Genomic DNA, 27,815 nt, shown 5'->3' on the forward strand with positions numbered 1-27,815 from the left:
GTGGGGAGGGGGACCACCAGCCCACCGAGGACAAACTTGCAAGAAGCAAAGGATACAGAAAAGGCTCCGCAAGACAACAGTGCAGCAGCTCGGCGAGTTTTGAGGCTACAGAGGCAGAGCAGAGCTTGCAGCGGATAACAATGATTGCAACAACTCAACAAAATATGACCACGGAGCTGGTATGTGTGCATTTTCTTTTGTTTTGTCCGCACTTTTTTTTCTATTTTCTTTCTTTTTAGATTCAGAGCACGTGTATGTGTGTGAGAGAAGGGGGTGTTTTGTGATGTGCAGTGAGGAATTGGTGTTTTTGCCTTTTCGCCCGTTCACACTTTTCTTCGTTAATATCCATCACCTGGACAGGCTTGACTCTGTGCACTGCGGTGCAGGCTGGGCTAACGTCCGGTCTTTGTCACTCCTACATTGTCTTTCTGTCCCATGCAGACTTTTTCAGCAAAATATCCGCACCAGAAACAATGCCCATTCCTCCAACAGTCAGACGTGAGAATTTGTTCTAAGAGACTGTCCCCTCCAGCGTGGACCTGCACAGTGATAAAGAGGCAGGCTGCGCTGTATGATTGATCAGCCCTCTGCTGCATAGATGTGTTGTCAATGAGCAAAGATTATGAGCCAATATCTTCTTTTTACACTTTAAATCCTTGCTAGTTATGGCACATACTCCATAATATCTGTAATTCTGATTCCATACAGATTCCCTATTCAAATGTAACATTCATGTATTTTCATGAGTAGACAGTTTTGCCTCTAAACAACTTGTGAGCTCACTGATATGCATTTACATGAAATGTTATTGCACAGGATGTGATCTGCAAGCAAGATTCATTTCTGTCTTTCATCCACCGATGGTTCGTAAGTGTGGTCACATTATAAATGGTTTAATGTAAAATTGAAAATACTCGCACGTTTGGTGGCATCAGTTGTAAACTTTGATTTTAACCCTTAAATTAAAAAATAAATCTTGAATTATTCAGGAATTTTAATTGACTGCTTTTTGTTTCTCTTCAGCAGAGTCCATTTTCAAATCTTGGCAAGTCAAATAATGAACAGGTCAAACTGTCACTCTTCTTGGGAAAGGGTTTCAATCAAGTGGTCATTAGAACAGGGCTGCCCTGAAGGTGAAAGTGTTCAAGAGACTAGATTGAGTAGTTCAATGATATCTAATTAGTACGTAGCCTATTTGTGATACAGATCACGGAGATGTCTGGCATTAAGTGACACACTAATATTTAAGTCTTTTACTTACAGGCTGATGAGAGGAAGTATTAATGAAATCATAGTCTAAAAGAATCTTTTATTATAATCCTTCTGCACTTTTGTCTCTTTCAGAGGGCCACAAACGGCTGTGAGGCTAATAGATATTCCATTAGCTGCAAGTGACACAGCATCTCAGTGCAGTCTCCAATCAATATGCGAAGCAATTAATGAGACAATAATATTTGTTCATTTTCAATAAGAGGGTTTGTTGGTGCCTCACTGGGTTATAGACTCTCACCTGTCTCAAGTCAACGAAGTTCAAATACTATTGACACTATAAAGCCTAGTATTACAAGACTGCAATCTACAGCCTCACGAGGCACCATCTGTCTCTTGGCCTTTGGATCAGAAAAGAAAAAAGTGAAAATGACTTGTGTCGTGTGTTGGTGTGTCAAAATATTAGATAGAGAATGTACAAAGTGGATTGTGGATTCCACTTAATGTGACAATCATCAACAAAATAAAGCATATTTGTGTCAGAAAAACATAGCGCTTTGTTTGTGGTTCAGTAAATCCCTGCCATTAAGGAATAAAACTAGCAGTGACAGCAATATTTTTTATCCTTAACGCTGGTTAAGTGCCAGCATGACACTGTGAGCTCTTACACTGAACCTATTACGTGTATATCATTTGCTGGTATCCCTTTAGAGCTTGCTAAAAAAAAATGGCATGTTCGGGGTTTTTTTGTGTACTGTAACTCTATATCTCACCCGTAGCTCTCCCACATGTGTTTTTACTGATGCTGCTTATTTCCTAAGGCAGGAGCTTGGCCACTTTGAGTGGCTGGACACGCTGAGGAAAAGCTCCCTTGTACAGCAACCTTTTGTACAGTAATTTTCGTGCGTGTGATGGGGAGCATGAAAAGAAGATAGGGCAGCCTTGCAGCAGTAGAGGCTAAAGCAGCCTTTCATTTCACTAAGGCTTTTGCTGCATTGTCTGGTAATAGCCTCGAGGGCAAAAAGAACTGCCCTGTTAGTTCCATATGGTGTCCTACCACCTACTGTTTTGGGTTTTTTTTTTTTTGTTTTTTTGGGGGGGGGGATAAGAAACTAAAAATCATAATTCTGGTGCAGTGAGTGGGAGCACTGAAGTTCATGAAAGACAGCCTTAGATACGAATCAGTATTGATCTCATTACTACAGCAGTTTGGTTACCATTTATTCAAACTATGCTAAAGTTAGCAGTCTGCTCTAATGATGACCTTCATTTTTAATGAAGGGAAGGGGAGATATTGACAAGATTATGCATATGTGGGTTATCTGCAGATGTCCCTTGCAACCTGTTATTGTGAATCATTAAAATCAGGAAGCTTTTGTTTATATCAAGGGCTGTATGTGGCTGCCAATACATCTCTCCCTTTTATATGTTGGTAGTTATTTCGTTGATGCCTTCTCCAATGTTTTGTGTGCAATAAACATTACTGGCCAGTATTAAGGGATGGGGTGGAGTGGGGTGGGTGCCCGGAGGTATGCAAATCTACAAGCAGAATCCCTGAACAGCCTGCATTGGTTTCCTCATTCCCCTGCATGTGATTTATTGTTGGATGCCTCAAAGACACAGAAGATGGAGTTAAGGAGGTCTCCTGAGCCTAATTTATGAATTCTGAGCGCCGCCTGGATTCTGCGCAACCCAGTTGTGGTGCATGGCTGTGCAGACTGAGTAATTGTGTTTGGCGTGACTTGCTTTTGTAGTGTGCAAACTCAATCAATACAGTTCAAATTGTCTGATTTTGTGTGCACTTCATTGAGGAAAGGGGGCCAGTTTGTTTGAGTCTGTTTATGTGCAGGTAAATAAACAATTGCTTCTATTTAGTGTAATTTCTAAGCCAAAATGGTAGAAGGCACAAAACAGGCTTAGTTTTTGTGAGGTTCTTCCACTAGGAGCTGTCATATATTGCTGGAAACAGTGTTTAACGAAGAGTGTCTATCTAAAAGTTTTCTCAGTGGCTGTATTCCCACTGTTAATTGTTTCCCCTTGGACCTTGTACACATTATTGATTCTATGATTTGGCTGAATGAAAAGCCTGTGGCTCTGCTGGCAAATGTAAGACCTCTCTCTCTCTCTTCTAATTCAGTTCTGCGTGGTTCGCCAAAAATCCTCTCACGGGGATGCCTTCAGGATGAGTTATCCACAGAGGTATTGCCTTTGATTTGCAATCTTGCACCCTCTGGTGTTTGACTGACACCACATCCCGGATTCCACTCCAGCTCGTGTGGGATCACGCAGGCTGAATAAAAAGACGGTCTATGTGTGATTCAGTTGTGGTTTGGCTCAGCAGAAAACCCACATGGAGATATTTTTGCTTGTCCGTCAGGGTGCTGACTGAGATAAACCTGGTCTGTCATACAGCTTGTCATCTGTTCGACTGTGACAGCAGTTTGTGCTGCATTAGGTTCCCACATGCTTTGTGACCAGCAGCCAGTAGGCACTAGCAGCTTCGCCAATGTTCACTCTGGGGATTCTGCTCAGTCTGTCTGCTCTGTACCTCATTTATAAGTGTGACAAAACTCCTTATATACTAAAATCTGGGATTCTCCCTGTCTGTCTTAACAACGGCGCGACCTTAATTGGAAGTATAGCTTAATGTCTGTGCTCAGGAGAATAATAAGAGCTGTGCATCTCATTAGGCAGATGTTCCAGGTCTCATATTGCTCATATAAAGAGAGAAAGGACGTGCAAATGAAAACACAGTGTAGTGGTATCAGTTAAGTGAAGACTTTAGTTGAAAATGCCTGTTTTGACTGAAATAACAATGCAGTTTTATTTTATGCTTAATAATGACTGCATTTTACAGCATATCCACTGTTTTGTTATGGACCTTCAATTTTTTTTATAGCAGTTTTTCAAACTTTTAACCAAAAGTGCTAACTGTGCAATATGATGCAGTAACTGTACTCTACCAAAGTCTTCACATACTATAAGTTTTTTATCTAATAGAAGCAGACTGGGGATTCCCTGAGCAAATGTTAACCAAGAGGGCAGGAGAATGCGATAAAACAGCGTTAGACCAGCCAGGAGATACACAGCCTTCGACATCAATCTCCTAGCTCTGGCCTGCACAGAAAGTTCAAACATCGCTTACAAGTTGTCCCCGCAGGTGTAACTGGTTTTAATTTTGAACATGTTACGATACTGCAGCCAAGCAGATCTATTAAAGATGAGACCTTGGCAGGAGTTTTGTGCTGGCAGGCCCTGAGTGTGAAAACATCTAATGTTTTAGAAAGTGGTAAAAAATGTGTCTCAAAACTAAAATTTCGATGCAGTTGGACCCATAAAGAAACACACATGGAAATGAGTTTTTCCAGACATTTTAACTCCAGTTATGTAAGTACATTCAGCACTTTAATAGACGAAGTATCGAGGGCTTTAAATCAGACAGTGAAGAAAGGTAAGGGCACATGTGTGGGGGAGAGAAAGTGCTAAGGTATTAAAGGCTGATGTCAAGGAAAGTATGGCACAGAACTGGGGCATCTGGTGTCATGCAGGGAGCACGGAAGAGCGGCAATCTGTTGACCAGTGCACCCCATATGCCCTTCTTCCGCTGCCCTCCTCTTGACGGCTTGGAGGAAAGTGATCAGGACCAGCAAGGTTTTGAGGGCCAAGTCAAAGGGGTGAACAGAAATAATGAAGCTTGAGTTTTATGGCTGCTTTGTGACTGAACTTTCACACTCCAGCAGGCGTGTGGCTCCAGCAGTGCCAGCAACTCATTATGAGCAGGGCACAGCCTGGGAATGACACACAATTGTGTTTAATTGTGACTGATACTGATGCAGGCTCATTCTATCAGTTCCCCCTGATTGCATTTGGAGAGTACACAAGGACTAGAATCTAAAGTTTGAAATTTTTTTCTCTTGGTAATTGCTTGTTGTTTGTTGCTCATCATATTATCTTCTTCTTCTTTTTATTGCCTTTTTTAACAACTTCATCCAGTGCTATTGTTTAAATCCCGACACACAAAGCAGCTCTTTGGAGGTGAAGTATGAGATAGCTTTTTTTCTGTAAATGCACACAAGAACAACACATTTCTCAACAACTCTTTAACTCATCCCCCTCTGTTTTAGCTGTACCACATGGCCCAGAGTCATGTAACAGGTGAAATGAAGCAGAGATGAAAAAAAAATTATGGCGTGGCTAAAATTGGTGCCGCAATTAAAGACATATCTCTCATATGCAGCAATTTTGTGCTGTTCTCATATGGAAAATTGGTGTAATTCAGTGAGAGCCCTACAACGCCGAAGGCTGGTCTCAGCCCCCTGAGACTAACTGTGCTGATATGCCTGTCGGGGAGAAATTTCTGTGAGACTGTGGAAATGAAGCAGCACTAATGTCCTCCTCCTCAGCTGTTCTCGCATTCATCACAGTGTTTGTGTGTTTGTGTACTCTTCAACATAAGGACCTGGGCAGTACAGATGGTCCTCCGAGGAACTGGAAGGGCATAGGGATCGCCATGGTGGTGATCCTGGCTGTTATGTCTCTGGTCATTCTCTCCGTCATCCTCCTCACACCTGGTAAGAATGTGGACAAAGAAAAAGGTTAAAATAGTTGTAAAGATGTTGGGGAAACTAAAAGTATCATAGCAGAGAGGAGATGTTTTAAGGAGCACTGAAGAACCTCTAATGCAGTGCTGATTGCATACACTCCTCATAAGTCTATAGTAGGGCAGGGAATATATGAGGCCAGCAGCCAGGCAGCTTAGCTTAGTTGCATAAAGACTGGAAACAGAGGAAACCAGCTCCCTTCTTTCCAGAAGTAACAGCATCCTCCTACCAGCACCTCTAAAGCTCACTAATTAACGCTGTCTCTCCTGTTTGTTTAATCCTGACAAAAAAAACACAGTGTAAATACAACCGTTTATGGGATTTTAATCTAGGTGACAATTTCTTGGCCCTGAGCAGTTGCCAGGCAACCAAGGACGAATCCAGGAAGCTACTCCTCCCTGCCACACTAGAGCGATCATAAAAACCTACAAAAGTGACTTCTTGGGTTCACATTTTAGATTCAGTAAAGATTAAACAAACAGGATATATTCTGTTAATTAGAGCTGCTGGTAGATTGTTATTGTCGGGCCAGGTTAGCGGTTCCCCCAAGGCTGCTCAGTGAATATAAATTCAGATCCAAGGAGTCCAAAAAAAGGAAAAGGGCGTTGTTGTAAATTGCATTTTAGTAGTGGTAGGTATTTAACAACGTGGAAAATGTTTAATGGGAAATCATAAAATGAGTTGACTCAAATGCCAAAATATCCCTTAAAGCACCGTGCTATGATTTAAAAGTCAGACTTTGTGATGGTTAATAATAGATTAGTTCACACACTCAGATACTGAATTCAATGACTGAGTGAGGTGGTTTCTTCGGGCTACTGACAGTTTGCGTGGACAGCTCTGGAGTCTCATGAAACTCTTAATGTTCTTCTTCAAGAGAGGAGAATTATTATTAAATTTAAATAGCAACATGGCTCCATAACTGAGACTTATGTGGTAATGAGACATCTGCCCTGTGCTCATAATATGGTAATGACACGTACAAATATTAAATGCACCAATGCTCCTGTAGCTGTACTGTGCTTGATGCCATACTGAGTCCCTTTAAAGAACTGAGATGTCTGTTTTACTACTGATAATTTTAGGCAAGCTCGCAGTGGTATTTTTTCCCCCTCATCCTTACATTATAAGAAATATTCCACTGAGTGTTGCAAACTAATAACAGTAACTTTGAGAATGCAAAATATGAATCCTAGATGAAGCAGGAATGTAGGCCAAGTTGCGAAAAGCCTCAGACTTTGCATTTCTGTAAACAAAGGAGAGTTTTCGATGTGCTAGTTATCGCTGTCTCTTTGCTTTTAAAGATGAGTCTCACTTGTTACTTCGCTCCCATCTCACGATGGAGGACCTCGAGAGTGAAGAGTTTAAGATTCATAACCCCTGTGTGGCATGGCTGAATGGTAAGGATCCATATTCTCACTCACAAATCACTCTTCATTGATAAAGTCTTCATAACAGTCTGACGCCTCTTTAATGAGGTCACCTACGACTGAGCCACTGGTTTGCAGCAGCAGCCACTGGTTCTGTTCTTTCATTCTAAAAACACAAGACCTTCTTCTGTGAACTCATCCTTTTTTAGAAAACGAAGTTGCTCTTCGCACCAGAGAGGGACATGTCCTGTCGTTCAGCCTCACCAGCAACTTAACCACAACTCTGCTGGACAACAGCTCCCTGGTGAGTAACAGGAACACTAAACTTTTAGAGAATAGATTTCAGTATACACAATTGATCATATCCACAGAGACCTGGGCACACTGACGGCCCAATAGACAGATTAAGAGGAGTATGCTGTATCTCCCACTGCTCCACATCCCACACTTCAGACAAAAAAAGATTTGGAAGAGTGACAGCATCGCCTAATTTTCCCCCCCAATCTGGCTGCTCTGTGAGCCCTCAATACGAGCCTTCAAAGAGAATTTCCCAAGCAGGGGCATCATTTTGAACGCCGCCTCTGCACGACACTGACAGACTTATGTGGGTCATTGCCGAGGAGCTTAAAGCAGGGCTGTGTTGTCAGGTTGAGAAGTCACTCCTCGGTTTTGTGATAGAGCGTTTTTTCATCTTTGCTGCTGTTTCCAATTCCAGAAATTTTTTTTTTTTTTTTTTTGGTATGAAGAAGTATACAGGATTTCCTTAAATAAATGAATCGCTGAGACAGAGCCACCTAAATATAGTGTCTATCCTTAAGATAAAAATTTCACATTAAATCAGTAAAACTTTATTTCCAAGAGTTTCGTACCTGCATAAGAGACAATGAAGAACGAGTGAATGAAGATTTTAATGAAAGCAAAAACATGGGAAGCAAAAGCTAGATCACCACAAGCCTTAAACACATGGCACATGTTCTCATGACACAAAACTGGTTTGTAAGAGGGATTTTTAATTAAGTCATGAATTATGGAGGAAGTCAGTAATCTGAAGAAAGAATTAGTGTGACATGGAGTTTTAGCTAGAAAATGTCCTCGAGAATTTTAAACTAAACGATAATCATCCCACAGCTACTTGGTTTAAACTAGAATATAAAACATTAAAACTGTCGAAATGTGAAGGAGAACAGTAGATTGATGTTTGAAGCTATGTAGCTTTTTTATAGCACTGAAGAACAAACAGTAGTTTTGGTTATTTGTGAGTTTTCTGTGTATGTCTTGTTACACACTGAATAAAAGGACTGAAGAAATCTTTGCTTCAGTGAATACCACAATAGTGAAAAGAAGACTGATATTCTGTCGGCAGTAATTTATATTTGATGGTCTTTGGCTTTGTTCTGGATACATGAAAGGCTGGAGACCCCATACACAACAGAGGAAACAAAAATTACAGGATACATGACAGTTATTAAGTTTAATGTGCGTGTGTGGCTCAGTTTATTCAATGTCATTTAGAAATACACATTATTTCCACGTTATTTACATCATATTCTTTCCTCTGTGACTTTATGTGGCATTTGCAAGATGTGCAGAATTCACAAAATTATAAATGCATCATCGGCATCATAATAATGGGCTGCTTATGTTTCCAGTAAAGCACCTATAGAAAGTACAAGACAGACATGATTCTTGAGGAAAAACTCGACATCAGCGAATAACAGTCACAGGCTTTATTTGAAATGATAGAAGGCAGTTAAAAGTGGAATCATACTAAATATTCTAAAACACTTTGGAATGAAAAAGAAGATTTTTGAATAAAGCGTTGTTGTCTTTTTTTCTGTAGGACCTGACCACTACTCAGTTCCAAGTGTCTGCAGACAAGAGGTTTGTCCTCTTGGCATATAACATTCGACCGGTAAGTTGCCTTTGAATGACAAGTGGGCTCAGACTTCCCCAGAAAGAATCATCAATCTTACCCAGAAATTATTCAGGGTCATGAATTATCCACTAGTATCAAAGACAAGCTGTTATGACTCACAGACCACCATATGTCTGACAGGCCACTAGTGACAAGCAAAACAATTGCGACATGCATCCTGATCAGAGCCTCAATGAAAAAACGAGGAGAAGAGCAAGAACAGAAGGAGTGTGAGGAGAAAAGAGCGTGTGAGTGAGCTCATTTATGCAACTGCAGCAATCTTCAGCTCCATAACACCACTTGCTCGATGACTGGGATAACATATGAGGGGCTGAATATTTAAACTGGCTGATGGCACGACGTGCAGGGAGTTGAGGAAAGCTTTGAATGTGATTGCCGTGAAGAGTTTAGCACACAAGTGCAAATGGGGGAAGGGGAGATCAAGGAGATGAAGTTGGAGCTGCAGTAATGAAATCACCTCTGCCTGTTCGGGGGGGGAATTTTAATGAGAATCTGACGAGAATCTCGATTGCAGGTGGTTTCAGATCAGCGCTGGGGTGGACAAAACACAGATCTTTTGCTCACTTTACTTTTAACACCGCGTAGCTCGGTGTCTCCACCCCCCACTAGCCACCTCGCTCTCTAAATGCCCTCATGGTTAATAAATAGGTGAATCTTTCTTCAAAGGGAAGGCAAGTTGTGTAATGTGCAAGTAATCGATGAGGCAAGAAAACAGAATTAGGAGGAAATGAAGGTTCTCAGCACATTTCCCTACGTTTTTATTTACAATCTTGAAACAGATTTTTATGCTTTCTCGGTCTCCTCTTTATTCAACCTCACAGCCTTTTCCATTTCTCTGGGTTTCCTTTAGAGACCTGCTTTTGCTCTAATCACTGCATATCATATTTTCTCTGTGTGGGGGGAACGAATGAGCCTGTTGCTGTGTTACAGCATCATCACAAACACAGTGCATCCATTCTAACTAAATTATTGAGCGGTTAGTGGGGATTCAATCAGCTTTCACACATTTCTATAGAGAAAGGGCTCAGATCCGTGCCCAGTTTGTGGGTTGCTTTGGTTGATCGTACTCTATGTCATTAGCATACTTCCTTTGATATCAGCAGGAAATGTCCTGTCTAATCTGTATGCTCAGAGTGTGCGCACACTCGAAGAAATCAGAGACAATGGGCATGGCACCTGGAATCATTTGTTTATTTAGAAATGAATTTCTGTGTTAGCATGGCTGGCATATTGTCAGTGTGCGCGGGGGCTATTCCTCCTCCATGCTCCTCTTTTCTGTGGCTGCCTCCTTCTTTCTCCTGCTTCATCTTCCTCACTCTCACTCACTTTTTTCTGTCTATCTCTGGGGGGATTTGTGCTGACTGAAGCAGTTTGCGCCAGGCAGCGGCTTTGCCGTTCAGAAGAGCAGAGAGTGGTAGGGAATGAGAGGAAAAAACACAGAAAGCAGTGGGGAAAGGCAGTAACGATGGAGGAGTATGCAAATGGGATATGCATTGCTTGCCCTTAGATACAATGCCCAGTTGAAATTAGTCAGAAAGAATACCCAAAAATGTCCGAGATACTAGAAGGGGAGAGCTGTAGTAGAGAGAGAAATGTGTGTGCAGGCTATGTGTAAAGTTAAAAGGCTTCTTTGGATTTTGTACTACCTCTAGAGGCTTTAGGGGAGAGTTGTGCCCCGTGAGTGAAAATAAATGGATTTTGATAAGAGAGTATGTGCATAAGTCAGTTAGGGAATTTTGCCACACATAGGAACAAGAGAAAGCAGATTTCCTACAGGAAAATATCTTTTCTTAAAGCTTATTTGAATTAAAGAGGTTTGCCTTAAGAGTTTCCTTTCTGTGTGTGTGTGTGTGTGTGTGTGTGAGAGAGCAGAAAGGCAAAAAAGAGAGGACGTACATATTTTCAAATGAGTGATGTTGAAATAGTTCAGCGGCGGTGGAGGTTTCCAGGATTGATGAGCGGAGGCAAATGAACCGGTGCCTGCCAAGACAGTGTAGTTTCGGGACAAATAAAAAGCAAAGGGAGTTGTGTCTGCACTCTGCAGCAAACCCTGATGGGTGCTTGTATCAAAGGCAGCGCATTGTGGGGCTGCTAAGTAATGCATGTGAGGCAGGAACAATGTTGAGAAGGAAGGATGCTATTATCTCCGCATTGTGAGTTTTACATTGTACAAAAGCTTCTAATAACTGTGCTCCTGCAAAGGGTGCTGTAATCTCTATACACAGTCTTTGTCACATTATCCAGCAATATCTTCTGAGAATGTAATCATGTGTTGTGCCCATACCCCCCTATTTGGCAGCATGGAGGGGGTGGGTAGTAAAAGGGAGGCTGATAGGCAGTGCGATCTGGAGGATTTATGATATGTTACTGGCAGCCACATTAGAATTCACTCTGCCTCTTTATGACAGATGCTCTCACTCTCTCTTTCTATTTATCACACAAACACACAATAACACAGAATCTGCCAGTGATGTTAAATCACAAGCAGAATCTTTTGGTTTCTAAACAAATCATAAATAGCTGATTTAGTATGGTGCTGACGGCAGTGCTGCCCCCTTTGGTCTCGAAGACTGATACCCCCCTTTAACGTCCTGTCGCGGCTTCTTTCGCTCTATCTTCTTCCCTCACTTTCCCTTTTGTGTCCACCACTTCATGTTATCCTCTTCCTTTTCTTTCTCCTGTTTTGTGTTGTGAACAGCTCTTTTTCTGCTCCACCTAATGCATAGCCCCTCATGCGCAGCCGTTATGCTACAATCAGATTTCGATTTCATTTAGATAGCCTTAAAATTTATTTCCACTCCCTTATCCCTGCAGCTTTAGCGCTGTGTCACTCCATTCATGCATTTTCTAACAACAGACAGCACTGAAGAAGGGGGAAAAAATCCAATTTCACCACTAAGTGTGTTGTATAGAGGATGTGACATTTAATTTCTTTAGGGATTGGTTTTCCAGGTGGCTGGGGCCCTTAGTGGCCAGTGGGCAAATGCTGCTTCCAACTCTTTGCTTAAAAAGAGAGGTGCGCAAATCAATATTTTGCCTTGAATTCATTAGCTATTGCTTTGATCAGCTGCGGTTAAGAGACACACTTGCATGCACAAATTCATTCACACACGTGTTAATTTAATTATTCAGAGCTTCTGATGCTTTTCTAAGGTTTGCGACACAGCTGCCAGCCACTATAGAGCTCAGTGTGAAGGATATTAACTTTAATGATGCTGTTTAATAGGAATGTCTGTCTTCGTTTTTTGTGCTTTTCTTTCACATGTCATGTCTTTGGTGTTGTCTCTTTTGCTCAGTCTTAAAGGTCCGACTTTCTCTTATTCACTTGAGATCTCAGTTATGATGTAATATAGATGAAATTGCTGCCCGTAGTTTAATGACTCCTGCAAATTAAGTCCGTATCACTAAGACGTAAAGATGTGATTGGCTCAATAAAAAGTAGGGGAGTGTTAAAATACCATCTACTAAAAATTATTGCATATGCAAATACTTACAGCACGAGGCAATTTTCCACTTCTATTCTAGGTTAGGTGAAAGAATAATATTAAATATAAGTATTATCAGTGAAATATTTATAGGCTCACTAAACCTTTACCTTTGTAATTTCATAGAATAAAATTATGCTGCTCCTTTTTGCCAGGTAATAAGCCACTCGACTCAGTCTTTGCAGTGATTTCAGAAGCACTTAGATGATGCAAACACAGCTCCTTGTTGCTTATTGCTTAACTGTAAATTTGTTTGTCATAATATTTGTCTCATTTGCATTTAACCTTAATTGTACATGCACAGGTGCATGTGTGAGCACTAAAGTATGTGTTTTCATCTATGTGCGGCACACCTTTGTGCATGATATCCTCTACCTTTTTCAGGTGTTCTCTCAGTCCTTCACTGCCTCCTATGCTATCTACAGTGTGGCTAATGGGTAGGTGGAATCATCACTGCTAATGCATGGGCTGCACTGGGCATGAGCGTTACCAATGCAAGCAGACCTGCAGATTGAAAAAAAAAAAAAACTTTCCCCAAAGCGTGTTTCATTTGAATCAGTATTTCATGTTTCTGTCAGACGTCCATTCATTTGTCAGTGTTCTTTCCAGGCTCTATAAGGTTTGTATTGTACTTCAGATTTCACTGCCTGAGAATCATATTCAGCATTATCTCTGGGAAAAAAAACTCTTTGGTAGCTGTGGGTGATTCTGAAGTTATTCTGAAAAGGATTTCTGGAGGACCTGCAATATTGCCCGAGTATGCCTTGGAGAAAAATGTTTGCCTGTCCTAAGGAAATAAAAAAAAATTGTGGCTAGAAATATAGAAAAAAAATGTTGCACTCTTGCATGAATCAGCCCCGTTCTCTGTTTCATTTTCCCTCTCTGCATCTTGCCCTTTTGTTCTCACAGTGCAGTAGCTCCCTCAAGGGCAGGAATTGGATGGACCTTGGATGGCTTCAAAGAGGAGAGTGTTCCCTAATGGAGGGCTTATGTTTGAGTTTTTGTGTGTGTTTCAGGGATCTGCTGGAACTCAGCCCTCCAGAGGGGCAGAAGGCAGCTCTACAGTATGCTTCCTGGGGACCTCAGGGGAACCAGCTGGTAAGTGAGGGCCTTACTCATGTGTTGTCATCTGCATCAATTAAAACTGTCAGTAGGATGGAAGCGTTTATCACCCTTTAAAATCCATAATAATGCTGAATGCATCCTCCATTTGACATAATTTTATTCATCATAACGTCAAAGGTACAATATCTTATACAATGAACTCCACCTGAAGTGGCTGTCGCGCTGTAATGGGGTTTTGTGTTCATAATACATATATAATTCATCTACCTGACCTGCAATGTAATTGGCTTTTGCTGCTATGTCAGTGCTCATCTGCAGCTTATTAACTGGCAAGTGAAGATGCATTGGCTCCCACCCGTGTGTGTGCTAGCCAATGATTCATTCATTCTTGGAGGGTGTCCGCTTCTCGAATCATGGAGCCAGCAATGAAGTCTGCAACCTTGCTGTCTTTGATAATGGATTGGCGGTGCTTTCTGTCTGTGCTGCTCATGCCAGGCCTTTGTGTTTGACGGAGATATCTACTACAAACCGAGTGTGACCAGCGAACCCCTGCGTCTTACATCCACTGACCAGGAGCAATACGTGGTGAACGGCCTCTCTGACTGGACTTATGAAGGTAAAATGTAGTTCACCTGCTGACTCTCCACGGCAGCAGTCATGAAAAGCAGATTCATACTTTTACTTTGATATTACAATAGTTCTTTCTTCCAAAACAGAGGAGGTGCTACTACAATATGCCGCCCACTGGTGGTCTGTGGATGGTGCCCGCCTTGCATACCTCAGCATCAACAACTCTGTTACACCTGTGATGGAAATACCTCATTTCTTAGGTGGTCTCTACCCGTCCAATGTGCTCTTCCCTTACCCCAAGGTGAAAACAGCTAAGCACTTTGGAGTCACCAAGTGTAGACAGTTTAGAAAAATGCCACTGTTTCATCATTTGAAGTTGAGTTTGCAAAACTATAAAATAAACTATAAAGGGAAAAACAAAGTGTCTTTCTGAAGCAGCTGTGCCTCAGCCTGAACCAAAATAGTGGACTGACTAATTGTGGAGTTGGTCTCTTGCTGTTAGCATGACTAAAAAGATTTGCTTTTATAAAGAGCATCCACTTCACATTTTTTAAGTTTATTTGATCTGGGGGTTTTTCCTTCATGTGGATGTCTTCACAGGCTGGCTCAAGTATCCCATCAGTCAGTCTGTTTGTGGTGAATCTGTATGGTCCAGCTCACACTCTGGAAATGATGCCTCCGGACTCCCTCAGAGCCAGGTAGTACACCTTTGTAAATGTTGAAACAGAAAAGGCCTTAAAGGATTCAAAGCACACCTGAAATTACTACACGTGTCCAAAGTTTTCTTGCTTGTTTTTCTTTTTCTTTCAATTTCTTTGCACCACTTTCTAATACTTTCTTCATGTATCCTTTTTTTTTTCTTCTTCAGAGACAACTACATATCCATGGTGACTTGGATCAGCAGCACCCGGCTCGCAGTTCGTTGGCTGAATCGTGCACAGAACCAATCTGTGCTCTGTGTTTGCGAGGCTACCACAGGGGCATGCTCAGAGGTGAGCGGTCATCACTTGTTCCACATTAGTAATCTGAGCACCTTCTGCTGCAATATACAGCTGTAATAGAATTTTTGCTTCATTTACACAGTGTTGGGAGTTAAGATTGATTTCCTTAAGCTCTCAAATCTCCACTGACTGGATTAATATTTAAGGTCATTTGCTGCATGAGAAGAATTTTCAGTGCTGTACTGCAGTATTTTAGTCCTGCTGCTCTTCTATAAATCCTCACAGATCTCACTTCAATATTCCAAAATATTATATTAAAGGGGACCTATTTTAATCTTTCCTTCTTGTCATATATACAGTACTGTGAAAAAATGTTAAGCGAGGCCTCATTTTGCTTCCAAGGCGCCAGACTCGCTTGTAACTTTTTGAAGAGGTCTTGAGCAACAGTTCTCCAGGTTTTCAAAGTGAATGTCTTTTAAAGTTTTTCTTTGGACATTGGCGGCTTTTTCCCTCATTTTCCGTTCGATCCTTGTACCTGACCGTTTTCAGAAGAATGTCTGTTTGTTTTTTAAGACAAGTAACACAGAACGATGAATCATTCGAGCATAAAAGTGGCATCTAATTCAAGGGATGAACCACTGCTGTGTCTACACATAGCAGACAACTTAGCAAATAAACAAATTTACTTGTATCTCTAGGGACTTTCCTACTAGCAGCCTGTCCCGAGAAGCACAATTTGTTCTCATTTCCCATCTACACAAGATGAACAGAAAGTCATGTACTTAGGAAATTGTGGGAAAAAAATCCAGCAAACTCCTGACACAGGACTTAAGAGATCCATCTGACCCTTCAGTTCATCCATCTACTGCTCACTGAAGCTTCATCAGAAATGGTCTCAGTGGAAGGGTTACTGCCAAGAGTTTTTCTTAAGGAAAGGAAACAGAAAAAGAGAAAACGTCTGAAAATTTTGGTTCAAATCATCATCACTACAGTATGATAGTTATAGAAGAAATGGGCAGAAAATCAGTGGTAACTGGTTATAAGGACTCACTCCCAAGGTGTAATATAATGACGATTTGTCACATCCCGCGGCATTCCTGAGGAACGTGAAAGGTGACCGTCCGCATTCTTAGGCTACGCGCTGAGTTATGGATGTAATCCAGTAGAATGACGCTCTGTCACAAACAAGGATGCAGTGGACTCAAGAGCAGACTCAATTGCTCGAACTATGTACAATTTATTGAAAGGAAAAGGAACTTAAACAAGACTGGGTCTAACAGAAATTATTTGCAGGAACTGAGGGAGGCCCGAAGGCGAAATGGACGTTGAACACAAGGAGAACACGGGCGGGAACTTTTGAAAACACCGGCTATTAGGCAGGGAAGGGGTTGCCGTGGGAGCGTCCCAGGGATGGTTGATAGTGTGGGGAAGCTGGTCCAGGTTCCAAGGTGTCCAGGGGAGTTGAAGTACGGGCTGGAGGGCAGGCTGAGGAGAAGGTGAGTGTGTAGTCCTAGGGTTCTAGGCAGACTGGAGAACGGGATGGAAACAGAACCAGTGCTGCTGATGAGCACGACAGGTGATGAATCACGGATGGTAGCAGGACGAACTGGCGAGGAGTAGCAGGCAGCTCTGGCTTAAAAACCCTCTAGATGGAGGCCCGGAAATTGGAAGCAGGTGATGAGCTGGCCAACTCCACCTCAGAGGATGGACAACACCCAGATAGCAAGGAAACATTGAAACAATGTTGAGTCAATATCAGGCGATGTCATTGAACCAACGTTGAGATCTGACGTTGACCCAACGTCACTCTTGTACCCATTTTTAATGTTGAAACAACGTCAGGTTTTGATGTTGAATCAATGTTGAAACCTGACATTGATTCGATGTTATATTTTCTAACACTGTTGACATTGAAACAATGTCAGATTCTGATATTGAAACACTGTTGAGCTATGGTGTTGATTTTCCACCTCTTTCGCACAGTTGCTTTTTATTGAAAAAAAACAAAAAAGGTCAATAGACATGTATCATTTGCAAAATACTTTATTAAAAGACAAAGTTTCCTATTTACATTTCTATGTTTCACGTCACTTTTTATTATTTACTCCGGGATGGGGATGGATGATGTGCGTCCTGCGCGCCACCCGTACGATCTGGAGCATATCTGAGCCATTTCTGGACTGCTTGAGCAAAGACCAACTCAGACATAGAGTTCGCCCCTACCTGCTGCGCCAGGCCATCTAGGACAAAAATAGACACACACACAAAAAAACAAAGACAAAAAAAGGGAATTAGAGCACATGAATAAGCTCTTGTTAATTGTCTTCAGCAGGGAGAAAGTATGTAAACTCCTAGGCTAATAAACATGAAAGTCACCAGGCAGAAATCAGCAAACTGCCGCATTTGATTCCCAAAGAGCTATAAGCTGAAAATGTGATATGTCTTAGCATGGTGTGCCGTGTATCCTTTAAAAAAAAAAAAAAGAAAACATGGGGTCCTCGGGCTGTACAAAGTGTACAACCCGAGGACAAAACAAGCCGAAGACCAAAGACTCCATCTCCAGATTAACCGGACATGAAAGTCTTGTTATTAAGAAAGACAAAGTAATATAGCAAAAAACAGACATAGGAAATGTGAAATGCACCCAGCACATCAATTGATCCCTTTATTGTTCACTTTAGGCTCATAAAACTACAATAAATGTTAAAACTTACCAAATATGCATCTGCACAGCGCTGTCTCTTTAAATGCCCTTTTTTGCTTTGTCTGGTCCTTGGTTTTTTTTCCCTGCCCGGTTGAGTACAGAGGCCAGCTCCTTTGTAATGGCATAAACCATTACACGGCGGACTTGCACCTCCAGTGTGGTCCAGCAGCACCAATCAACGCAAAGCATCTCACCTATAGACACATTTTATGAGATGGAATTAGCGAGTCTCATGTCTTAAATGTGTATGCAAGTGCTTGTGTGTTTACTTCATGTAATTGATGATAGAAACATGTCATTTGGTTTTCCCTAAAGCCTGATTTTCAAGTCATACAAAGAATAAACCAAAGTATTGGCAGTACAATGTATTTCTATTCCCTTTTGTTGGATATTCATTTGTTAGTTCTTGTAACTGCTAAAAGTGTTTACTAGTTTTTGCCTGTCACATATATTTGTTATACCATGTAAACTCTGAAATTCCAAGATTTTCAGGCTTGCTTTGCAATAGTGGCCTCACAGAGTCTCTGGAATCTACAGAAAAAAAAATCACAACAAGATGACATTCAGGAGTATAAACTGGTGGTTTGAAGATAAGAGTACAATGACATTGTGATGCAGCTTTAAAGCTTTTTTAAAAGCATACCATCTATAGGGAAGACATCAGACTCTGCATGTTGGCGAGATCGCAAAGCTGTGTCGGTGTGTGCCGGAGTGGCGAAAGGTGCCGGAAGCTGGGTGGGGCATTATGATGGTTGCTATCAGTGGGCTGGGGGGCAGACTGCGGAGTGATGAGGGCTGTTTAGAAAAAGATAATTTTTTAAGTATTTAAGAATACAGACAACTTGTGAAAAAAGTTTCCTTGTGTCAGACACAGATATGTACACAGACACTAGACAGTATTTTATTACCTGGTATTTTCACTCGAGGGGCCTGGGGAAACCGTTTTTTTGTAGGCTGCTCATCCTCTGAGTCCGTATATGTGTATATGTGTGTGGTCCAGGTTCCTGAACCTGGACCACACCCGACCAGACACTCCCACGGCATATGACACGCTCCCGCGGTAATACACGTTCCAGCCATGTATTCTAGCCTATGACGATGTTAGATAGTGTTTTCCAAAGCCATTTAAGTAAAACAAATGTAAATGTGTAGATTCATTCAAGGTGGTGTTCATGTTTCCTCATTGTCCCTGTCTCATAATCCAGGGACGTGTTGGGTGGCCAGAAGTGTAATATATTGACGATTTGTCACCTAGCGTAAAATGTTAAGCTTTGGGAGTGAGAACATGTTGTGGACTGATGAAGACAAATTCAAAATGTTTGGTTTGTATTGTCATCAGTATGTATAGAAGGGGTAAGGTGAGAGATCAAACAGTGACTGTCTGCAGCTATAAAACACAGTGAAGGCTCTGTCATGGTTTTGGGCTGCACTTCAGCCAGGGGTGTTGGAGATCTTATCGAAACTGAATTATGAACACAGAAAAGTACAGATTTTGATCCACCGTTCAATACCAGAACAAATTATGTTTTTGACATATATACTGTATTTCTATTTATGTTTGCATGTTTCAGTAAATTGCTGCATCTATTTCCCATTTTCCCAGAAAAATATGAGGAATTGAGGGGTGGCTCAAGACTTTTGCATAGCCCTGGAAGCCAAATCCTGACGTACTAGAGTGCTCTAAATGCTTGGTTTCTCAAACTTTTTTTTTCTATGTGAGCACAAAAGCCCCGCCCATACAGTTCAGACCCTGTGTTTGTGAGGGGCAACCAATCAAAAGAAAGCTGGCTTAAAGGAAAGGGAGCTAGAATGACTTGTGTGTGACAGTCAGACGATGTGTTATCAGAGGTTGCGCTAAAGCACGCTGTACTGGAGTCCAATAATAAAAACACATTAACAGAATTGACTAATCCTGAAGCCTAAAGAAAAAACAGTAAACATTAGAGAAAAGTTGAAAGAATGTAATCCATATTTGTTCAGTGTTTATTGCCCTCTCCTCTACTATTATCTATCTCTAATACACTGAGAGCCTCGGGTAACTCTATTCAATTAAAAAGTCTAAAGAATAAAAGCTGAACCCTAACCCACAACAATTTATATTTTTACGCTGTTATTTTCATTTGCTTTAGTTCACTTTTATTGGTATAAAGCACTTTATAACTCATATAACTAATGTTTTTCTACCTTATCTGAAATTAAAATTCACAGAAACACAAGATGGCCATGGACATAATGCAAAACCAGCGACAGGTATGTTGTTCTTTTGTCCTATGAAATCTGTTCACTCCTCTTCTTCTGTCTTTCTTTTGACTGTGTCCTTTCCTTGGCAGGATGTGCCACTGTTTTCAGCAGACGGCTCTGTTTTCTATACCATCCTGCCAGCAAAACAAGGTGCTCGTGGAGAGTTTCGCCACATTGCTGGTCTTGCGGCCCAGGTCAGTTTTGGGAGGTTTTTAAAATAAGCTGTTGTTAACATTTCAGCCATGGGGGGAGGTCACATAAACGCCCCCACTGTGATTGCTAATCTCTGCAGCATAGAAGCTAAAGTGTGTTTTTCTCACTGTCTCCTCCATTTCTTTCACAGGCAAAGCTATTTGATTGCATTTATTTTCCCCCTAATTATACAAACAATTGAGTCTTTATCCCTGGAGTCATTTTACAGATTAATATTTTCTTGGTCCTTCGCTGTTTTTATCTTTGCAGTTTATTTCCATTTTACAGCTCATTCATCTCGAGCAGGGTAATTAAACATGTTTAATGATGCTTTATAAGAAACATAAACTATGCAGGAGAAAATTATCTTTTCAAATTTAACACCTTTGTAGTTTTTGGGCTCATATTCTGAGGTTTCTCTCCTATATCTCTTTAACTTTAGTTCCCCAAAAAACATAATTATAAGTACTCTGCCTGCTCCTCACTCTGTGTCAGTTTCCTCGACTGAACTTCATGACCCTTTCTTCGTGTTTGTTGTCATCTTCTGTCATTCTTGCTGTATCCTTCTGCCTATTTTTAGTCAGCGAAGGTGTCTACTTCTTCATCTCTGTGTCTCTGTCTAACGCAGCCTGCCATCCCCTCTGTCCCTCCTCGCTTCTTGACATCAGGGAGCTGGGACGTCACCGTGCTCTGCGCCCTAGACGAGAAGGCTGGAAAAATGTATGTGTGAGCCACAGTGTGTGGTGCTGGGGCGAATAAGGCTTTATCAGTGCTCAGCTTCTTACCATGAACACACACGTGACAGCGGGTATAGTAGAGTCGAACACTGGCCATAATTATGCTCTGTGAGCTGAGAATAAGTTCTAGATGTGTCAACCTCTGGGGAGCAGGCTCTTTTATCAGGCCAAACACACTTGATTGTAATTAAAAATAACTAAAAAGCCATTTTAACATGTAGGATTGATCTCGGTTAAATACCCCAAAGGAAACAGCTTTAACTCTGACTTTGGAAGGCATTGCATTGAATCTGAAGAGCGTAAAGGATTACTTAGACTGGACCAGAGCAGATTATTGCTTAAATCTGTCTTTATCCTGCTGAGGCCAGAAACCCCACATGAACCGATTGACTGAGGTGTGAGCATGGCAGACAAGCAAAGAAAGGCAGTTATTTTCAGTCTCAAAGCCCCCAGGTAGCTGCTTTCTGCCTGAAGACAAGTAGTTCTGACTTACAGTGTTCTACTTACATTTGACACAAGTGTACAATCCTATGATTACATTTATACAGGAGTGGATGGTAAGCATGAGGAATACTGTACTGTGAGAAAAATCATCATTTCTAATTCTGCCTTATAAAATAAATATGGCTGATTTTTTATTACATGCTGGAGTATGTAAATAGCTGTAAATAGATTTTTGTCATGAATTATTAATATCTGGAATAATTAGGATGAAGTAGGGGCTCTCAGATGTTATCTGCAGTGCTAGGACTATACTGTGAGTAACGTGCTATGACTTTGATTTGTTTTTGTCCTCCTCAGCTATTTCCTGAGCACAGAGGAATCCAGACAGAGCAGACACCTTTACAGGTAATGTTTGATCTGAAATTGTAATTATGGCTTGTAATGGATTATGATATATAATGGTTTGAATGGGGGTAAAGGCCCAGGGACCCAAAGGGTAGGCGGACCTTGATACAGAGCCTCTGTTTAAAGTGATGTTTGAAACCACTGAAAGATGAATGAAAGATTAAAAACCACTCCAAAAACACAAAGAGTAGCTCTCAGCTCGACTACAAAGATGCAAAACAACTAATTAGAGATGTACTCCAAAACCAACTAAAATTTCGCAGCTTCACTTCTGGCTGTTTTGAATAACTTGCTTTTAACATTGTTTGTTGTCTTATGCCTTGTGGTGACCTTGGCTACCATAAATCCTTTGCAAAAAAAAACCATTTTAAGGTATTAACTATATTCACCTCTCTGCATTTCCTCACAGGTGATCTTAGTATTGATGTAAAGATTTTATTGCCTGTTTTTAAAATCACTGTATGAATTAGCACCTCCTCCCATGAGACCTTTGTTTTACTTTTTTCTTATTATTCATCGCTGTTGCTCTTTCAGCTGGAGGGCATATTGGTCAACTTCTGTTGTTTTTAAAAGTGCTTAAAAAGAAGTACCTGACTCTTGACCAGAGACCTGTTTTTCTATGTCTAGGTCCAGAATGTTAATTCAGGATATCAAAAATACAGCCAAAAATATAAAAGTTACTTTACAGTGCTTTATATTTCTATAGCAAGTCATGTTATTGTGGAACCTTTAAGATTAAACGTTGCATTAGGAGGAATGCAGTTATTGATACATAAAATGAAACTACAAAAAGGAGTATCACTTAAGTGTTAAAATTGCTTGTCGTAGACACTGACCTGATGCAGATTTTGTGCAACATTGTGACAGTAGTCAGGGTAATTAGATATTTAGCTTATTAACATTACTTGTTCTAACATATAATTAGACCTATAGTCTGCTGCTCTGTTAGCAGCTCTGTGAGGCTGTTCTTATTTGCTAACATTTGCTAATTAGAAGATAACACAAAGTGCAGCTGAGGCTGGTGGAAATGTCATTAATGCTCTGGGAACTTGGCCATAAACCGTAACAGACTTAATTTTTTATTTTTGCCTCAGGATGTTGCTAAATGAGAAATTAGAGGATGACCAAAGTAATTTTAATTTATCTCAAATGCAACATAAATGTCTAAGCCAACTTTATGACAATCCGGGCTATAGCTGTCAAGATACTTTACTTAAAACCAAAGAAAGTGGTGAGGTGTTTAGGGGGAATGTTAGCAGGATATCATATGGGAGTCATTAATGTTTCTATAAGATTATCAAATAAAGCTAAGAAAGAGTAGCTGCACATTTTTGCATCGACTGTATATGAGCCACACCAGCTGCTTGGGCCAGAGTCATTTAAGACAGATGATCTCACCTATGGTAAACCACTTGTCTGTTCCCTCATCAGCCTCCTAGCTTTCATATCTTTTTTATGAGCTTACATACCTTCGGGCTTGGGGAGATGCTTCACCATTATAGAGAAGGGAAGATGGCTTGCTTAAACTTTGTCTATGATTAATACTGTATGAAATTTGTAAGCACTGTGGTGGAGAGACATTTAGAGACTCAACACCGCCTAACAGAGCAATCTGTATAACGACTTTTATGTCTAACCTTATTGAACCCCATTTGTTTCTGAAAAGTCAACTCTGTGAACAGTCTGTCTCTTGACATTGACATTTTCCTTTATATTGCCCCAGTCATTTGTCCCACTCCTGGAGCAAATCAAACTGCTTTAGACTTTCCTGTTCTTTTGAAGTGTGATCAATAATCTCTTCTCTTTTTTTCAAAGCGTGGACTTAGATGGAGTCTTTCAGCGCCAGTGCATTACCTGTAACCTCATAGATGGATGCCGTTTCTATAAAGCCGTTTTCAGCCCCAATCAAACCCACTTTACACTCTACTGTTTGGGTAAATCACCCACGCACGCGCATATTTATACACATACAGGCTTTCATTGCTCAGACAGTTGGTTTTATAATGTCAATTCGAAAAATCCACAGGCCCGGGAATCCCTAAAGTGACGGTTCACAGTACAAAGGAACCCTCCAGTGAGTGTTAGATCTTCTTGTCTCAGTAATGGTAAAGTAATACACACATATACACATACACACCGGCTGTCTGCAGTTTCCCCAAACAGCCTACAGAGAGCAATACATTCAAGCAGAGCCCAAGTGTAAATCCATTACTGTCATGCTTGTGAACACTGCCCTCTGCCTGTGGCTCTCAGTTAGAGCCATTTATGTGAAGATGATATGGAACCAGGTGGCATGCTGTGCCTGTCTTGATGGGGGAAAAATATTAAGACAGTATTGGGGTTTTTTTTGTTTGTCTTTTAATCTCCACAGGGTATGTCGTCTTGGAAGATAACAGCCGTCTGTCTAAAGCTCTGGAGGACAAACGACTCCCTGAGACTCTGTTCAGGACACTCTCAGCAGATAACCATGGTACCACAAAGACACCGCTGCACTTATTTGTTAAACTCTGTTTGAAGAAGTATACTTCTTAAGCAATCAGTTAATATCAGTAGAAACAATGGAGCACTGGCAGAACAAGAATCTCAGCCTGGAAGGGACAACTGTAGTTAAGTATTGACCAAAGCAGTAATTCATTTTATTTGGTTGTGAGTGATAGTAAAAATTTCCTTTGGTTGGGATGTAATTAGTAACTAAAAAAATAAAAAAAATCTGCAGACAAATGTGTTTCTTCAAGCCCTGTTTCCTTTCTGTAGATCTGCACCTGAAACTATCTCTACCTCAGGGGTATGAGGCCAACCTGCACCCTCTCCTCATCATTGTGTAAGTATCATTAAACAAGCTTGATAAATGACAGCTGCCATTTGTTTTGCAACCTGTGACCCCTAATCTTTTCATCGCTCGTCCAAGACTAACAGATTTCGCCACACTTGCTGATCCTATTCCTCTTGTTGCTCAGAGATGGCATTCCTGGCAGTCAGTCTGTAACGGAGGAGTTTGCCCTTGACTGGCCTCAGGTCTTCTCCAGCATGCACAACGTGGCCTTGGCCTGGGTGGATGGCAGGAGCGGGGTTGGCCGTGGACAGAAGACCACTGCTGTGGATCCGCGCAAACTTGGCTCAATAAGAGTCAAAGATTATCTGGCAGTTATGGAGTCAGTCCAGTTATGCTAAAACAGAAGCATTTATAGATTAAATATAAAAATAAATCTTGGTAATTGAAAAACTAAAGGTCTTTTATGTTATTTCCGCAGGTTGTTAATGCAGCTGCCTTATATAGACGATCGCCGGATGGCCCTCTATGGAAAGGTTATGGCACTTTTAATTTTAGACATTTATTTCCTTTGGATGAAACTCATCGCAGATATAATTGATGTTAAAACGTTTCATTTTCTCAATACAGGCATTTGGTGGTTATTTAACTCTCAAGATGTTGGCAGCAACAGATAAGCTCTTCCAGTGCTCAGCTGCTGTGGCACCGATAACTGACTTCAGGCTTTACAGTGAGCAGAGTTCTTGTCATTAACTATACATGTAACCGGGCTACTAAAATTTTGTCACAGCTCAGAGGCTGCTAATTTATCAGAGTAAAAATTATTCTACTGTTTGAAGGTGCTGCATTCTCGGAGAGGTACCTAGGACTTCCTGCAAAGGAGGAACATGCTTACTTGGTGAGATTCTAAAGCTAGTCTAGAACTGAGACATTCAGGTGTCTCAGTGTGTTTTGATAGGTTGAGAGATAACTTGAAGTTGATTGCAAGTTAATCACTAATAACTAAACCATTTTACCAAGTTGTTAATAACAATTTATGGTCATTTTGGAGACTTTAGTTTGCAGAGCTGTTGAACTGTACTGTGTTCCCTCGCTGATTTATGAATGGTGCGAAATATTATAAATACATTGATGATAAAATTGTCCTGAACAAAAAACCACAGCCTTATGGAAGATTTCAAAGTTGAATCACCACCCTTTAACTTTTTACTCTATTAAGACGACATTTGACGACCTCCCCAGTAACCTTAATAATGAGTTTTGACATTTCAGTATATGATATGTATCAATAAATACATGATTTGATGACCATTAGATTAGTTTTTACTGGTTTTTGGGGGGTTTTTTTTCAAAGATAGCCGTCAAGACCACCCTCACTTACTTCTCATATAAACACAGTAATTTTGCTATGTAAGCAACCCTGAAATATGACAGAAACCCAGAAACTGATTGTTCGGTTCAGAAAAGAGCTTAGGTCATTTAAGGGTTACTTCTAGTCTACTTTCAAGGGGTAGAGAGTTAAACCAATACTAAACATTGAAACTTTTTTTGTCAAGGAGGGATTTACTGCAGAGCCAGTGTGATAGACTGCTATTATTTCGCTTAGGTGTACCCAATATTTCATCCCCTTTTGTAATCTTTTCAGACTGCCACCATGCTGGAGGAGGTTAACAAGCTGAAAGATGAGAACTTCCTCATTCTGCATGGAACTGCAGACGGTGAGATCGTGTTCATTTTATGAAAAATGTGACAGCTATATTTTTGGGGGGTAAATTTCCTTACATTATTTGTGGGTTTGTGTGTATTCATCCAAAGCAAGAGTACACTTCCAGCATAGCGCTGAGCTCCTGAGCCGTCTGGTAAAGGTGGAGGCCAACTACTCTCTGCAGCTATACCCAGATGAAGGCCACATCCTAAGAGAGCCCCGCAGCATCAAACACTTCCAGCGGACAGTGGTGAACTACCTCCAGACCTGCTTGAAGCACAGGCCCCTCCTAGATCCCATAGAGGATGAGGAGGAGGAAGATGACTGAGCCCAGCGTTCCCCTTTCCTTCTTCTGAAGGGACACTCTAAGGATTGTATGCCATCTAATGCATTACCTTGGGTCGGATTATCAGGCGCAAGAGCACAGGAGTGGGGACCAACCGCATCAGATCACCTCTTATAACTTCTGGAAACATTGATGTACTGTATAATGTGTTGCACAGTTTCTGCTGTTTTAATGTATGTTTGAGGCCCTATTTGTTTACAAAATTCACTTTAGAAGATGTGGACTACTAGACAGCTAATGATTCTGCTGAGAGTTTACAAAGATTTTAAAACATGCATGTCGTAATGGCTGCATGATGTGGATTAGTTTACATTGCATTTTGGGTGTTTTGCTGATTTTAAATCTTGCCTGCAAAGGCAAAATCTGCCAACAGCCGGGAATACACGACGCACTTTAAAGGAAACTCAGTGTAAGAGATGAATCAGCCTTGCATGTTTAGTGATTTGCATAAAATGCCGTTAAAAGGCTTAAAATAAATCAGCTGCTGGATCACCCCATCTGAACGAGTCCAGTCTTACAAAACCAAATATTTGGGACAGCTGTGATGCAAGATGTCTGCATCACAAAAGTTAAGATACAACACAAGCTGTCACCACTGGTCACTGAGCTATGCATACTCTGCACAGTATTTGAGGTGTCACTGTAAAATCAGTTATTTCAAGTTCTTTTTTTATGTAGCGTGTTCCCGGCTTAAATAAACTAAGATAAGGATAATTTTTTGTGTGCCAAATACATTTTGTGGACTTTATCCACTAGTTTTGTTTGCATTTTGTGATTATGAATGACTTTGCAGCTGAGCGTATTTATACTAAATGCTCCAGTTTAAGAATGAAAACAACTGTAGGCCTGTGTACTGTATTTGGAAGTGCAGTACATTTCTGTTTTGATACATTTTAACCATTTCTTGTGTATTGCACAGTTAAATTATTCCTTGAAACAAACTGTTGAGCCATTATGTTACAGTCCACAGATGCTGGGCCTGACCATCAGTCTGTCAACCATGCATGCAGTTGGTATGAAAAGAATGCCATTGATTGTAGACAACCAGCTATTCCTTTCCCCATAAATCCTTGAAAATAAAGTTTCCCATTTTA

At 40.9% G+C, this 27,815-nt stretch overlaps 1 protein-coding gene across 1 annotated transcript; it reads left to right on the top strand.

The window, feature by feature from the left end:
* Window positions 1–56: 56 nt before the first annotated feature.
* On the top strand, window positions 57–27,815 carry LOC134618932 (inactive dipeptidyl peptidase 10). The gene is made up of 25 exons (XM_063464554.1): window positions 57–179; window positions 5,666–5,780; window positions 7,115–7,210; window positions 7,390–7,484; window positions 9,021–9,092; window positions 12,986–13,038; window positions 13,618–13,699; window positions 14,162–14,282; window positions 14,383–14,537; window positions 14,837–14,934; window positions 15,105–15,228; window positions 20,090–20,131; window positions 20,212–20,316; window positions 20,943–21,034; window positions 21,853–21,900; window positions 23,716–23,834; window positions 23,927–23,974; window positions 24,272–24,370; window positions 24,655–24,721; window positions 24,858–25,052; window positions 25,152–25,206; window positions 25,301–25,400; window positions 25,510–25,568; window positions 26,316–26,388; window positions 26,486–27,815. The coding sequence occupies exons 1-25, from the start codon at window positions 141–143 to the stop codon at window positions 26,701–26,703; spliced, it is 2,370 nt and encodes a 789-aa protein (XP_063320624.1). The 5' UTR covers window positions 57–140; the 3' UTR covers window positions 26,704–27,815.

Source organism: Pelmatolapia mariae, linkage group LG20 (assembly GCF_036321145.2).
Source record: "Pelmatolapia mariae isolate MD_Pm_ZW linkage group LG20, Pm_UMD_F_2, whole genome shotgun sequence".
Lineage (NCBI taxonomy): Eukaryota > Metazoa > Chordata > Actinopteri > Cichliformes > Cichlidae > Pelmatolapia > Pelmatolapia mariae.

Coding starts and splice junctions, on each gene's coding strand:
- LOC134618932 (XM_063464554.1), top strand. CDS start 141: ATGATTGCAACAACTCAACAAAATATGACCACGGAGCTG. Junction 13,700..14,161: donor GACCTCAGGGGAACCAGCTG/GTAAGTGAGGGC, acceptor TGCTCATGCCAG/GCCTTTGTGTTTGACGGAGA. Junction 21,035..21,852: donor GACGAGAAGGCTGGAAAAAT/GTATGTGTGAGC, acceptor TGTCCTCCTCAG/CTATTTCCTGAGCACAGAGG.